Source organism: Athene noctua, chromosome 5 (assembly GCF_965140245.1).
Source record: "Athene noctua chromosome 5, bAthNoc1.hap1.1, whole genome shotgun sequence".
Taxonomy (NCBI): Eukaryota; Metazoa; Chordata; class Aves; order Strigiformes; family Strigidae; genus Athene; species Athene noctua.
In genome coordinates, this window is record NC_134041.1 from 28,757,469 (window position 1) to 28,773,569 (window position 16,101).

Sequence of the window (16,101 nt, forward strand, 5' to 3'; positions counted from 1 at the left end):
AGAGCATGCAGACAAGTAAATAAGGACTGCAGCATACAATCAACTAAAGAACAGACAAGGTCTTGAGCTGGATTTCTACAGCTAATGAAGTATTCCTAACACAGACACAAAAAAAATCAAGTCTGTATTGATACCTTTGTCTGCACTGTCAAGTGTAGCAAGGAATTACGAAAAACCAGTTCTAGACATGTTTCTCCTCAAGCTTAGAATCAAGGAAAAGCGTAGGTTGGGTGGAATATTAGAAGATGTCTAGTCCTACTCCAAGCAGGGCTAACTTCACCTTCTGAACAGGCTGCCCAGGGCCTTGCCCACCCAAGTTCCCACCTGCTGAAAAAGGCTCTGAACAATCACCTGTGAAGAGGTCTGTCTCTCCTCCTCTCACAGCTAGAGGGCTTCCAGGAGCATCCTGGTAGCCTCAGGCGCTCTGCAATTCCAACGGGAGAACTACACTGCAACTTCCCCACTCTCATGGCACTCCAAAAACTCCAAAGCTTTTTCCTTCTAATGAAATTTCTGTATGAGATATGCTGCCATAAGAGCATCATTCCTCAGTCAAGTCTCAAGCCTTCATGTAGCCCTCAATGTCAGATGCAAATCCTCCTTTCTCCTCTTTCCATTCTTGAAGGAGAGGATGGAAAAACTGTATGCACTAATATTTTAAGCAAATTAATACTTTTACATGCAGTAAGGCTTTATCCTGGCCTAGAGCATACTCAGATCAGAACAGGAACTTATGATCTGTCCTAGTGCAGCTCTCACACGTTACAACATGGGTAAAGAACAAAATTATTTTTTAATGAGAAAGGTCCTGCCAGCAGACTTCAGAAATGTCAAGGTCATTCTCATACACAACTAATACAAGTTAATCTTCCCAGAGTTTCCAGTTTTCCAAATATTTTAGTTTCTGAAGGGTCAAAGAAAGCCATGTACTAAACCTGGTAGTGAGACCCCCACATCAAAGAACAAAGCTGAGAACGAGGTAAAAACAGTGTGACTCAGAGGCAGCTTGTGCCTCTGGGAGCCAACAACTGTTTGCAAGCCACCACGTGGAGGTGATAAAAAGGTCAGCATCTGAAAAGGGAATGTGGTAGTGAGGAGAAAAGAGGAACAAAAACATTTGTCTGCTTCCTCTTTTATTTATTTGACCTTTGCTAAAATTACTCATTCAAGCCTTTTATCCCACACAGGCCAGACAGACACATGGTCTTACCAGTGGTCTGTGCTTCAAGTTTGTTGAACAGATCTCTCCAGGCTAGATCTTGGAAGAAGTTGTTGTATCTATAATCTACAGACCCCAGATACTTGGCCACTGGATGAGAGCCTAAGAAAGAAAGGAAAACATGACAGTTGTTCTTTCCAGCACTGAACACAAGCACGTTTTTTATCAGTAAGGAATTAAATTCCAAAATAAAAACTACACTAGACACCCCAGAAATAAATTTCTTCAATTACAACCAAGCTATTTAGTCCATCTTCTCTCTTCAAGAGCATGCAAATAGACTTCTCAGCAGAGAGGCTGCTCCAACACCACTGACATCTTTCAGTGACACCTTCCCCCTTCCCCCCCACCAAATGAAATTTTAAAAGGCCAAAGAAAACAGGACTGGGACACTGCTGAGGAAAGAAATGATTTGCAAGACACAGAGGTCCTACAGCTCTCCATCTCAGACTCTCAGTTTTGCAAGTGGCTTTCCCAGAAGCCCTTCTGCCTACAGGATGCACTGCACACACCACAGCCAGGTCACCCCTGCCAAGAGGAGTTGGATCCTTTCCTCTCAACACCATTTGCACACCACAACTGTTTTGCAATACTGAGAAGAGGCAATTATCCCCAACCAGGAAAAATAACCCAGGGAGGCTTGTTTAATTGGTGAAGAAGGACTGTAAATTCAAGAAATACTTTGTAATAAAAGACAGAAGGCAGAGTCCAAGGATTACAGTCCCCAGTGAATGCTGACATATGCATTAGGTGCCCACTTGTTCTAGCTAAGCCTTATGGCTCCTCTGTGAGCATGGAAAGACCTCCCTGCAGAAAGCTTGTGTGTCCTGCCTCCAGCTTGCAGCCCTGGCTAGAGATCTGACTTCATACTTATACTGAGCAGGAGAGGGAAGGCACTGAAGTACCAAACTTTGCCCTGGGAGGTGGTAAAGAATTTGCTGCTGTCACCTTAGGCCACATGTCCCCAAAACAGACAACCTGCTCTTGCAGCTACGCTTCCAGTCTTTCAACACGGAAGAAAAGGTGTGTCAGGATTGCACTTTCCAGCCAGCACGTTTCAGTAATGCTCAGCATGAGTCCTGTACATTTACAATCAGTCATCAAGTAGTCTTGGAGTTCCTCCTAATCAGATTATTTTTATCCTTCCTGCATACTGACTTCTCACATCAAGCCACGCTTCTGGAGACTGTAACAGCAGAGTCATCAGTTGGTAACTGGTAACCTGAAAACTCCTTCCAAGAAGACCCCAGTTGCTCAGCTATACTCACCATTCTCCAGTAAAGCTCATGGTAAAAAAAACACTTTCTTTTCTCAGTCCTCCAAACCAGTGCTAATTTCCAGACTTCCAGTAAAGGTTCGAGCAGAAGCTCTCTCTGAGCTCCCCTCAGAGATCCTCAGAGACTGGGATCTAAATTCTTTCTTGGACCCTCCTGATCATGGCTACTTTCAGACCTATCATTTCTTTTGTAGTGGAGTTTTAAACAGTACACATGGAACAGCTCTGCACCATGCACTGGAGAAGTTTTCCCACATGCTGGGAAAATGCACTGCACATGGCAGATGCAGTTGAAAACAAGTACTAAACACAAGGTCTCCCAAGAAGTTCTATCCATGGGAGCTAAATAAAATGCTAAAAAATCCCAAACAGCCAAAATAAGAGGCAAATAAATTAGAAAAATGGGGGTTAAGTTGCTCATACACTGGTCTGAACATCAAAGGAGTCTTTCAGCCACAGAATTAGAAGCAGGACCAAATCTGTCTGTACGGATGCTTACAGACACAAAGCATTTCTCATTGTCAAAAAACCCACTGTGGGTTGACTTCTCTGAAATTGCAGTGTATAGCTGTGAACTAAGAAGGTAAAACCATCTCAGAAAAAATTCCACCATTCCTAATTTGAAGGTGCTGCTAACAGCAGAAAATCCTTTCCTTTAAGATATTTATGACATGGTCTCCAGTTGGTGCTTTTTCAATTATCAGAAAAAATTATCAGACAGGTTCCTCCTCAATCACTTTAATGAACTGCCAGAAAGCTGGCCTGAAATAATCTGATCAGGAAATACTGCAGACTTCTATGGGAAAGGCCCAGTTAGAGAAGTTTCTGTATTTAAAGTACATTTAAAAAGCATTCACAGTTCTGGAGCATTTTTTAAAATAACCAAAGAAAGTTTTAAGATTAAAAAACCAACCCCGAAACACACTAGCTAAATCTTGTGTTTCACTTTCAAAGAGACAATATTTTCAGGTCATTAAAGACTGCAGGACAGAAAACTCTTCTTCTGAGGCCAGGAGACAGTTAGCATGGGAGGACCAAAGTCCTCAGTCACACAGAGTCTCATTCAAAGCACATTTAACCTTGCAGAAATTATTTTTTTGTTTTTACCCCCCTAAAGGGCTCTCTCTCCTCTTCCTGCCAACCACTTTGGAAACTAAATGTCTTCCTTACAGAAGAATCCAGCTCTCTTCCTCTGCCTTTTTCATTTGACTTCTGCAAATCCCACCAGTGAATCAACAGCCTAACCCCGTGCCAGGCAGAAGCTTCTGACTCCTACAGAAACTGCCATCAGCTGCTCCCAAACCTAGAAGACTGGAAAATACTGAGAAAAAGTGTTTTTCAGGTTTTCTGTTGCCTACCTCACCTAAGTGCCCAGCTCACACAAGCCAAGCCTCAGACTAGACCAGCTTCTAGCATCACAACGTTACAACACCAACACTGCCCAGAGGCCCCTGCCCACAAGCATCGGTGACCACCTGGCTTCCCAGAACTCACCACTACAACATTCCTCACATTTCTGACTACAACAAGACACCTAATGTTATTACCAGTCCACTCGCCTTCACCTAACACAAGTGATCCAACCTGGGTAACTTTCCACCCTGGCAGGCTTGTTGAGCTGCTGGAAGGGCAGAGATAAGGTGCTGGAAAACTGAGAGAAAAACCCCAAGGAGAATAGCACGTAAAGGAAAGGTCAAAAGATACATGTAATTTGAATAATTTAAACTCTCAGCAGTTTCAGAGCCTTTAAAAATTTTTCAATCCCCTTTCCTCTATAACATTTTCTGTGTCAGCCTCAAGGAGGCCAGAACAGTTATTGCTCCGGGAAACATGGTGCCCAATGAATTTCAGATCTCAGCCAGGGAAAAAAGGGCTTCTAGAATATTATTCTATGCATTCATTGTACTATGATAGAAAGATATGTAAGAGCCTCCCTGTACGTGGAGGTAGTACTTGACCCCTTGCTTCAAACAAAAGGTTTACAAAGCAGATTTTGGCATCAAGAATATAAAAATGAAATTCACTCACGCAAGAGCAGTAACACAAGCATTACACAATGCCATGACAGCATGACATTTGCTTCATTTAACAGCCATATACATAGTCAAAGCTTCCAGGAGGGCTTCTCCTGAGGCAACACATCACATTTAACCCATTCATCTTTCCATGAAGAAAAACTGTTCCTTATTTACCTAGAGGGATGATCAAAAATCTCATGTAGCCAAGCCAGTCTGGGGTTTTGTGAGACAGCTGCTCTACAAAGAGCCTCAATACAGCACTGAGGTAATTCTGGGCTCCAGCCACTGCAATTTTAATTGGGTTTGGAGGCTGTGAATTGCAGTTACAGCTAGACAGAAAGACAGGAAATATATTCTTAATTGTGCTTCCAACCAGCTATTTCAGAACAAGTAAAAAAAAAAGTTTAATAACAACCACAGCAGAAGAGAGCTTGTTCAATACACAAGGCAATATCACAATGATTTATCAGCAGCTTAAAACATTATTAATAAAATGCAACATTGTTCAATACTTTCTTAATTGGTCTCCTTCCTCCTTCTTTGACACATTTTCATAATCTAAAGGGCTGGACTCCACTATCTAGGTTAGAATGTACCTATTGCAACTAACTGCTGCACCAGAGAACATACTCAGGCACCTACAGTAGGTATCTAGGGAATACACTAAGGAATTAATCTGGGAATTACTTGGCCGGAGGGGGAGCAAGAACTATTTAAAAACCTACCTATTAGCTTTGCATGCTTTATGGGTTATTAGATCTAACCTATGAGGCAACCTCCAAAGCACAATCTTTTAAAATTAGCAGTGTCGATGAAAGGAGACTTGTATCCCCACATATATGGCAGAACAGCAACTTAGCAGGGCTGGCAAGTACTGAAGAACCACACAACTCTGACTTCAAGAGAGTAAATTGGGGAGAAGTATTGGAAGGGAGAAGTATTTCTCAGCTATTGGATGGAAAAATCTCTGGGTGCTGGGGCACAGAAGCTGAGAGGCTTTTAGAGCTCAAACTCAACAAACAACAAACAACACAAGCAAGGTGAGAACTTACTATCTCTGTATCCTGGAGACAATAGTGCTGAAAGCTGCCTGAATATCAGCTGAGGAGCATGTGCAGACCACTGGCAAGGTATGCTTTTGCAAGACATCTGATAGGTACTGAGGAGAGAAGAGAGCATTTTATAGTCCTTTTTTTTGGTACAGTTTGTCACAAGAAGAAAATCTGACTCCCCAGCTTCCTAGGTATTCTCACACCCAAGCATGGGCACTCTCTCCCCCTGTCTAATTTGCAAGTGATATGGCTATTTCCCAAATACATCATCCTTGTGCATCAGCCAAAGGAAAGCTCTTCCTCTAGAAAAATTGAAACATTGCACCTTCCTGACAAACACCAACATTGCATCCAAAGCATGGCGATGACAACTCTAGAACAGCAAGGTTTTTATGGCTGCAGAGAGCAGGGAAGCAGGAGCAGGCCATTTGCGTAGCAGACCGCAGATGCTGTCTATTCATCTGCTTCTGGAACTGCAGTTGCATCTCTCTCTGATTTCAAAAGGACTTAAACAAATGCAATGTTCTGCCCATCCTCAAACACTAAAAAAAGGGAAGTGTGCTACTAATAAAAGGGAATGCTGCTACCAACACACATGTTCCTCGTGAGGGACTGTTTCCCCTCCATGCAGCTAATGTGAAACAAGCTAACACACACCTTGGGTACACATGGACATCATATTGATGAAATTCAGTAATTATCTCACACTTTCAAATTCTGCATCACTAATGTATACACCCCAGCCAATGCCATCTTCGTGTCCTCTGATACTGTAGGCACAAGCTGCTAAAACTACTGGAAGGTGACCTACAATGCTTTCTGTCCATCTCCAAAAGGCATTTCTCTGTCTTCCAAGTATAGAGAAACAAGAACTAGTAGCTCAGCTGGTATTTTTTGCTCTCAGACATCGAGACCCTAGTTCTTCCAGAAGCAGAAAGCCAGACCAGACAATGTAACTCCACAAGCCCGGCAAAAGTTCTATAGATAACAGTCACCCAGCACATGTTTACCAATCCTCTTCCATATGTATTTTATTGCTTTCTGAGACTAAGGTTCCAAAAGGAGTAAAAGCTGTTTTAAACCTGTAACAAACCACCCCATGTTGCCAGCATAAGCACTGCTCAAAGTTCTCCTTAGCACAACTATCACTCAGAAAAGATGGGGTGACATACCTGCAGTCAAGAATCACAAGCATGCATGCAAGGCAACAGAGCTGACTCAAAATATTTTCTCCTGTTTACCACCCATGTTTAGAAATCTCAGCCTAAACCACAGGTCAGTCCTCCCTACTTCCTTTGTCCCAGTCTATCACAGTTGAGTAGGCTCTTGAGTGCAAGGGTCTAGCCATTCCCAGTGTGCTGCTAACCAGAAGAAATGGTATTTTGTAGAAGGGAAAAAACCCCTGTGGAAAGACTCAGGCAGCAAAACTTTACAAGATCCACAGCATCTCCTGGTCCAACGAAATCCAATCTGTAGGCACTGAACACTCAGTATGCTGCCAGCCCCCACGCACCACTACCGCTCTTCCAACCAAGCAGCAGAACCTACTTGGTTAGTGGTAGAGCTCAAGGCCTGTCCATTCCTGAGGAGGAACAGTGAAGGAGAACTGTGCTTCAGGTAACGTCTCCTGCCTTTACCTGGCCTTGCCAGTCAGAAGTATTGACAAGAATAATGTTTTCTGGCAGCTGGTCATCAGAAACCAGGATGTGATTTAGTTGGTCATACACTGTTTTCCTGGGGATCTGGAAATAAAGACAGAGAAGAGAACAGTAGGAGATGTCAGCTCTAATCATCAAGCCACCTGCTCCAGCTCTTGCAGTTCATGAGAGGTGGCTGTGCACAGCTGGCCACTGCTCGGTCATCCCAGCAGCAAAGCCATGCAGCCACACTGGCCACTGGGACTGACACTGGTCAGCTTCTTTAACATTGCAGCATGCTGCAGGCTCCAATATTCTGCAGGCTTCTCTATTGCCCCTTTGGTTTTGTTGGCCATTACTCCTTCTGCCATGCACTTTTACTTACATCAATTTATACCACCTCACAGTAGCAAAAGGAATTTTAGATTCACAGAAGCCAGGAACAATCTCCTTCAAGGAGGGAATTAAGTGAGTCCCACAGCTAACAAAAGCATGGCACATATGTTCTGCACAAGGCAGTCCCCTTTTGCAATCCCTAGTAATTTGCCTTACTTCAAAGGAGTTAACTCCTCAACACATCCCTATTCATTTCTCATCATAACAGTCTGTTCCAGTGTTTTCAGTTTATGGCGGGCTGACAAAGCAACAAGCTGGCAAAACCCAGGAAACTGGAAGGAAGTTACAGTATCAGCCAAGACATAAATTCCCTCCTTCCTGAAGCCGCAAGGCTCAGTTCCTTTCCAGCAGGGATGGCACTTGGACCAGAAGGAAAGAGACCACAGGAGACAGAGAAGAGGAAAAACTATGAGTGCTAGAGAGACAGCAATCTTTTTCACACCTGTAAGTGGTGCCGGGTGTCTGGAGAGCGTTCATTGTCCAGACTGTTTGCTCTCTCGTTCTGTGGCCTCACTGGCTGTCTCTCCTTCAGAGATGTGCTCCTTCCCCGACGTCCTGTCTGCTTCCCTTCAGACCTGCTAAAGAGATGTGCTTGTTTTCCAGAGCTGGCTTGTATCTGAGTGAGACATATCCCCCAAATCCCAGATGACCCAGACTGGCAAACTCAACAATGTGAGTGGAGGCACTGGGGAATTGTGCACATAGATCTGAGCTAGCTTGAGACCTGCTAATTCTGCTTCTGATAGTGCAGAGCACATGGTTCAGCTACAGAGCACGTTCCCAGGAGTCCCCAGCAGACTTCCACAGCCCATGGTAAGACCCACACCACCACTCTGCTATTGCTACATCAGAGCAACAGGACGCAGCCATGCAAACTGCAGTCACACACCCAAGAGCAGCACAGAAATACCTCTTCAAAAAGCATGTATTTGCCTGTAAATGGTCAAAGAAACTATATGGCGGGGCTGCTGAAGCCCATATTCGCTACCCTATTCGGAAAGGTTCAACTGGATCGAAGTTAAGACTTGACAATCACCTTTAAGGCCAAAATCTGCATCAGGTGTTGACTTAGCAACAGTATCTTTGAGCAAGCAGCTCCAGAGTTTTGTAAAAACTTTCTTGGACATGGAGTGGGTACAACACAGGAGACAGGAGCAACTTCAGAGCAATGCTGCCCTTCAGGGTTCTGGCGTTCATTTATAAAGTGCTCAAGACCCATCACTTAAGTGCCTGAACACAAGGAGCAGCTCCTTGAAGTCAGTGGCTTCATGCCATCCTGAACAAATGGTAGCAGGCTGTCCATGACTTCCTGAGCAGCCCTGCGGCCAGCACAGCACTGTGTCACCACTCTACCTGGCGGATGGGATAATGAGGGACTCAGTCTTGGTGATCTTCCCGCTGGGTGGGAGCTTCTCAACAAACACATCTGGTGTGGGAAGTTCAGCTTCCTGGACCTCAGCTTGCTGGTTAGACTCCTGCAAAAACACCGGGACCCAAGTCATCAGGAACAAACCCTTCCCTCTGTCTCACTACCACAAGAGCTGCCAGGAGGCACCCCAGCTTAGCTCTGACTGGGGCACATTCAGCCCGTCTCTTCCACACATGTTACTCACTGCCAAAAGGGAAAAGCCAATATTGGCTATAAGGGGCTACCAGTTCCCAGCTCTGCCTCACAAGGGAGCTGGAGGCAGGAAAGGTGCTCAGATACACTATTTGGAATAGGTATTCTCCCAGCTCAAAGCCTGGGACATGCCTCCTCATGCAATGCAGGTTAATTCAGCTTACCCAAATGAACCAGTGCAGAGAGGAAGACATGGGAGAAATGTTATGAACTGTATGTCCCCAGTAGAGCAACTTGAGCTTTGAGATTTTTACCCCAGGACCAGATTGATTTCTGTCAACTCAGCTTGAAGTAATACTTCTGCCTGATAAAATGGAACGGCCCTGAGAATACTTCTCAAGACAACATACATGCTCAGTAGCATACATTGGGCCAGTCTTACTCAAACTAAAAGAAAGTTTGTTTAAACAAAGGCCATGTAAAGCATTTCAGTTTCAAAAGACTGAAAGACAAGAACCTCCAATAACTAAGGTCAGGAGGATTGCTCAGCATTATCTTTACTGTAGCTAATGATACCTACATAAGTTGTGCTGCATACACAACTGTATGGGTGGACAGACACATGCCACAGAATGCAGTTCACAGCTGACACCCAAACTGCCACAAGGGTGACAGCAAGTGCATTTACAACTTACATAAGAGACAGTGTCAGAAATACTGTCGCCTGCATGTTTGGTTCCAAGACTCTTTGTCTTTTCAGGCACTTCTACCTGCTTGAGAGAAGAAAAAATCATTAGGAGGTGTGGCAGCAGCACCGTTTTCAGCCACACTCTCTGGATCAGGCTGTTCAAGAGACACGCTTCTCTGTCTAAAAACTGTATAGCTCTGCAGGATGACCAGGAGTGCCTCCTGGTCACACCAGGACCAAACACATTAGTGTTGGATGTGGCAGAGCAGTAGCTGATGCATAATACACAGAAGAGGCAAGGAAGTGCCCTGGAACAGGACTAATATTCTACACACCTAATATGCCCATACATGAGGGGATAGAAAAGTGGGTGAGCTGCTCTTCAGCATTCACTCCCAGCCACCATGAAAAGTATCCCAACAAGGGATAGTAAAGGAGGTAAAGCTTCGTCCAAACAGCACCAAGGAATCCCAAAAACCCCCAGGCAACATCTCCAATCCTATCAGTCATTGCAAGTACATGGAAATCTGGAGCTATTCATACCATTAGCAAATATTCAATACATAACCTGAAGATGTCCCCTTGAGTTAATACAGTATTTTCTTTTAAAAAAACAAAAACAAAAACAAACCCCAAACACACTACCAACAAAAAAAACAAAATAAAACAAAAAACCCACCCCAAAACCACAAACATGTTTTCTTAGCAGAAAATTCTTATATGTACATGCAGATCTTCAGAGGAGGTCAGAGAGGACGCTTTAACTAACATGTGCAAATAGAGACAGTACAGGTCTACTGTATTACCTGCAGATAGATAACCTTCTTGAAACATGACTTACAGGACTTGATGGCTCTCTCTGGCTCCTGATGCTGTGGATGCTACCAATTTCTGTCTGAGAGCTGGAGTGTGACAGTCCTTCAAAATAAGGTCTGAATAAGGAAAGCAAAACCAGTTTCTTATTATCAAAAATGCTAACAAGGAAAGTCCACCACATTCACAACAAAGCAGCAGAACTGTTCCCAGAGTGTCTTACTGCTCCCCAATGGTTCCAGTAAAATTTAGACTACTTTTGAAAGGAGGGGGAAATCTCCAGAACAGCAAGAAAAGCCAGAAAGTCCAAGGACCCCTTTCTAGCCCTGACAGTGACTGACCACCTCCATCTAACAGATCCCACATGTCATCTGCCACACAGCAGACCATTATTTACAAAGTTCTTACTAGGAACACTTGCAAGCTCTCACACCACACACCAAACAGTAGCTTTTGTCTCCATAAAATCCAGGGTGGGCATATGGGTCCAGCATTTTCCCTCAGCAGAACAGAATGCACATTCACCTGACACAAGCAGTTGTGTCCTCACTACCCCAAGCACCAGGTGCAAAGTTTCACACTGCAATTCTTGTTTCAGCTTTGCAAATGCTGACTGAACTACATACCAGTACAAACAGGGTCTAGCTCTTGACTGAAAGACAGCAAATAGTTACTGCCCCTCAAAGACACTCTGGTCCTGTGGGTGAGTCTCGGTGCTAAGATGCATTTTATTTCCAGTTTGCATCTGGATTTGGCTGTCAGCCCTAGGATCCAATTACATGTTTTCTTGTTAAGATAGGGTAGCACATACAATCAGATTGCACTTCCACATAAAAAGGCAGCTCATCACACGAGGCTACAAGACTCAATTACAATTTAAGAAACTGATTCTTTTTGTTGCAGCAAAAAAATGCCTACCAGCAACAGCATTTTCCACATCCCTTTCAAGATAAGAACATAAGAACTGGACCCAGCAAACCACAAAGTATCTCCCCAGGACCAAACAGACACAAGAAGTTCTTATTCAAGCAATCCCATATCCCAGAACAGTTAGCTCCTCACCTCCAGCAACAAGACACAAGCTCTCAGCGTGTCCAGTACAATATTTTGGTGTGTTTCAAAGCAGCTGCTTACCACAACACATCTACTTCCAAATCCCTTCAAGGCAGGGCCTATCGACTGCCAATATATTGGGTCAAGCTCCAAATACCTTTACAAACCACCAGCCCTATCACTTACCACTGCTGCCCCAGTCTATCCTTGAAGTCTTCTGGCTCACTGATAGGGAACAAGTCACACCAGACTCAGAACCTATTCTTAGCCCAATTAGGTTATTCTACATTAACTAGGATATTATGACACCTGGTAATTAGCTGGTATTTAGCAGATACTGCAGTGGTAGGCTTTGCTTATTTCAGAGCCATCACAAACACTGAAGGCCTGAGCATGCAACCACCTGCCAGTCAGAAGCATGAAGTTCTCATGTTTTCAGTCTTTATTCAGGCATGGACATGACATAGCTATGTTAGCTCCAGCTTCTGCATCTGCTTGAGACCCTGAGCCAGCGATCTCCAGCTCAGCTCCACAGTGCTGTGATTGCCCATACATCAGTGCCTACAACAGCTGGTTCAGAACAGGCTTGCTTCTATCTACGTGTGCTACAGTCAGTCCCCTTAGGTCCTGAAGAACTCCTTTGTTTCCTGCAGTTCTGCTTCCTTAATCCCTGCAAAGACTCTCTTTCCACGCAGGGTCTTATCAGCTTTTCCATAAAAACAGTCTGCCTTGTCCATCCCCGTCTCTACTTCTGCAGCTCCCAACCATACCTCCTTCTGCCTTAGCACAGATTTCCTAGCTGTTTCTACCACCTTTTCAAAACCCCTGTGTACACTTTAATTCTACCGCCTGCCTGTCAGCAATTCCTACCCCTGTGCTCAGGTGATAGGGGCAGGCAGAACATCTGCAAAGGGAATAAGGAAGAAATGAGACTGAAGGGAAGTTAGATGCCCCCACACTACCCCCAGCTCACAAGCAGCCACTCACATTGTAACAACACACACTAGGGCTCCAACATCAGGTCAAGAGGGGAAAAAACCAGGATGGAGGAGTGGGAATAGAAACAACATCTAATGTGTGCTGACACTGTGCATGGTCTCTCTCTAGCCCAGCATCAGCCACCCCACACTTACTTTAACTTTGGTTTTGGAGTGCTCAGGACACTGTCATCATCCTCCATTTCTGGCCCACTGTCACTGGGGTTCTCTATATCCAATGTGTCATAGAGAAGGTCCAAGTCCTCCTCCACCTCTGGAACGTGCTCCGCCGGGTCCTGCTCTGAATCCAGAACCTACACGCCGGACAAATGCAGGCATCACTGACTCTGCTAGGAGCCAGAGTAATGCCACGAGACCTGAGGTCCCCCAAGGACTGCAGCACAACAGTCTTGGCAGTAAGTTTCTGTTCCTAGTGCAAGGATATTATACCCGACAGAAACACTAAATACATGAGAAGTGCTTGTTTTGGGTGAAGCTTGCCAGTGTTACCTATTGGACTAAACATCCACAAACATGCTGTTAACCACGGATTATGTCCTTTATTCAACCCCATTCTATAAAAAAAACTTTAAAAAGGCCCCTAATGGAGTCCCAGTTTTCTTAAAACAAGTACAGAAATGCAGTGCTCCCAACAGTGTAACCTGTCTTGGCTTTTACTGGAAAAGTTGCCATGACACCTCCTGATACCCAAGCAGGTAGAAATAACAAAAATGTCCACAGGAGGCGCCTGAAACCTGGACAAGGTCCAGTTGCCATTCGCACGAAAAAAACGGAGCGAATAGATTTCTCCCCACAAAGCTTCCACGGGTTGCTTCACGTATACACCAGAGTAAACAAGCAGCTGTGCACAGTTCAGAGCTTGCTTTTTGAATGGCAGCTTAGCAGCAGCTCAGCTGTCTGAGACCTCAGCTATGGGTGCTGACTCTGCTGAGTTAACTTAGGAAGAATAACAAAGCTAACAGGACTGTTTGGAAGTGTAAGAAAGCATGAGGAATTACGCACTCTTTCCCACAAGCCACAAAATGAGCACACAGTCATACAGCCAACTGAGATGTTAACTGTTTTTATATTAGATACTTAACATTACACAGGTTTCTTGGGTTCTGGATCTCTTTCATTTTCAGCTCTGACCAGACAGCTGACTCCCCTGTGGATCTGCGTTCCCTGTCCAACTTTTTCATGTCTTGCCTGGCTGTTCTAGTAAGATGATCAAACGGGCTGGAATTTAACTTCACAAGCAATATACAGTTGTAGACTGGTTGTCTTTGAAAGGGTCAAAGATAATTTCAAAGCAGTCTGCAAAACTAATGGGTACACACGAGGTTGCCAAAATCTGCTTTTGATAAAACTCAATATAGAAAATGTTTGATGACGTTTTAAAGTTGTCCCTCATGTCTCCATTGCAAGGCTGGGGTGTAAGGAAAGGTCACATCCACTACAGACTTGACAACAAAATGAAGGGAACTAGGGGGAAACAGGAGAGCGGTCCTGAAGACTAAAGCAAGATGCACCAAGCAGAAGGCAACACACAAGACAGGAAGGCTTACAGAATTAATTACTTACCTCATCAGACACTTTAAACCTCTTCAGCAATGCCACAACCTTCTGTTTGAAGTTTTGTTGCTGCAAGTCAAAGACACTTTTACATAAGTAAAGTGTTAAGTGAACTGTTTTCTCCCAGTCTGCAAGAAGCCCAGACGCATCTGACACTGGTGCTCTAGCTGCTGCTTCAAATCAAACTCCTGGCTCCACAAACCAAGTTTCTGCTGTTCTAATGTTGAAATTAACTTTTCCACACCTATGCTACACCTTTCTTTTCTGCATTACAACAAACTAGGTCCCACTCCATCAAGCATTATAAATCTTCTGGCCCTGAAGGATGGCACACCATTCTTGGTTGGACATACAGTAAATAACAAATTATTTTATCTGCCAGATCACCTCCTGTACCTGTTTGATTTATTTCTAGCAAATGGTTGACAGTCAACTTTTCTGATCCTTAACAAGAGTGAGCCACCAGAGACATCTACCCACTCTCCCAAAGTACAAATGTGTTTTCTACCAACAAAGCACTGTTTTTTCCAGGACCTCGCAGTTCATCCTGGCAGGCTCATTTATTTGACTAGCAGCACCACAGAAAAGTTGTGGAGCTTATCCTTAGCACTTGCCTATCAGAAAAATGCTTTCTGAGTCCAATACCCTCAGATCCTGGACACAGAAGGCACAAAGTCCAAAACAATGCAAGCCAAACTGCTGCACTTCCTTTGTGTTTACTCGCCCCCAAGAGCTCGTTCTCTCTGGGAGGACCAAACAGCTGAGTTCTGCCACGAGTCTGTCACTGACCAACCTAATATGCACACTCCAAAGAAAAGGAAGACAAGAAGGGCCCAGGTGTGAGTGCCGGTACAGAGCATTTGAGAGGGCATCCCTGTGTGTCAGGAGGAAAGGGAGGAGAAAATGGCTGGCACCAGGTCACTCTTAGGCAAAGAAAGTTGCTCATTTGCTGGCTCTTCTGTATCTCACGTGAGCTCTTCTTGCAAGGTCAACTGTCTGCTCCCACACTGGCCTCAGTCACTCCACACCTCCTAGCCCTTTATCTCTGAACTCAAATCCTGTGAGCTGCAACCACCTTCTAAACAGCTGAAGTTCAGGTGAAATAAATCCAATTCAGGTGAAATTACTCAAACAAGACTCTCCAAAGACTGCCCTCTATGCACTTGTGAGGCTGAGATGCTCTCAGGATAATGAGAGCTGTCCTCTGGCTCAGGATGCTGAGCAAAACTGTCCATCACACAGACCACTTTGGACCACCGCAGCAGTCTGTGGAGGGAGGACGCACAGCATGCAGTAGCTAAGGTGACATGGCAAGAGCTGTTTGCTAGCTTAAATGGTTGGACAGTTGGTAGACAAGGCAGCCTGGTTTGGAGTTAGGCTGATGTTAACTGGTAACACCAAACCCAGTTTTGTGCCAGTCCCACACACTGGAGATTCAGTATTAGTTCAGAGGTCAGGGCTAGAAAGACCTTATTCTTATTATGAGGAAGTTTTTTGCTTAATAACCAAATCGTGTATTTTGTCCTAGCTGGTCACTGACTCTTGGGAAAAAAAAAATAATAATACTAAGGACACCAAGGCTATGAACTAGCATGTTCCTGGTCTCAGAGAGAGGATCTTTTTAATGTCAGATTCAGGTCAAAATAGGGTTTATTTCAGACCTTATCAAAACATGGATTTCAGAAATAGCCTCCTGGGAGGTACAATGATCTCCAACTTACTCCTAAGTACAAAAAGAAACCTAGCCCATCCTGGTGATTCTGAGTTACTGTCAGAGACATGCATAAACACCTGTGTAAGCAGAAAGCTGTATTATTGTGTGGTCGAGCACAAGTG

At 44.4% G+C, this 16,101-nt stretch overlaps 1 protein-coding gene across 7 annotated transcripts in view; it reads right to left on the reverse strand.

Moving 5' to 3' along the window:
- PACS2 (phosphofurin acidic cluster sorting protein 2) overlaps positions 1-16,101 on the reverse strand; it is an 83,224-nt gene that overhangs the window by 24,894 nt on the left and 42,229 nt on the right. For 4 of the 7 annotated variants that reach the window (XM_074906820.1, XM_074906816.1, XM_074906818.1 and 1 more), the window contains 10 exons: positions 14,275-14,334; positions 12,847-13,004; positions 10,689-10,779; positions 9,855-9,932; positions 8,952-9,073; positions 8,041-8,176; positions 7,203-7,307; positions 5,566-5,672; positions 4,688-4,842; positions 1,211-1,321 (listed from right to left, as the gene is read on the reverse strand). In XM_074906820.1, coding sequence (XP_074762921.1) covers positions 1,211-1,321; positions 4,688-4,842; positions 5,566-5,672; positions 7,203-7,307; positions 8,041-8,176; positions 8,952-9,073; positions 9,855-9,932; positions 10,689-10,779; positions 12,847-13,004; positions 14,275-14,334 — 1,123 coding nt within the window. Of the gene's footprint in view, positions 1-1,210; positions 1,322-4,687; positions 4,843-5,565; positions 5,673-7,202; positions 7,319-8,039; positions 8,177-8,951; positions 9,113-9,854; positions 9,933-10,688; positions 10,780-12,846; positions 13,005-14,274; positions 14,335-16,101 lie in introns of all 7 variants that reach the window. The other 3 variants (XM_074906817.1, XM_074906815.1, XM_074906814.1) reach the window with 3 other exon arrangements.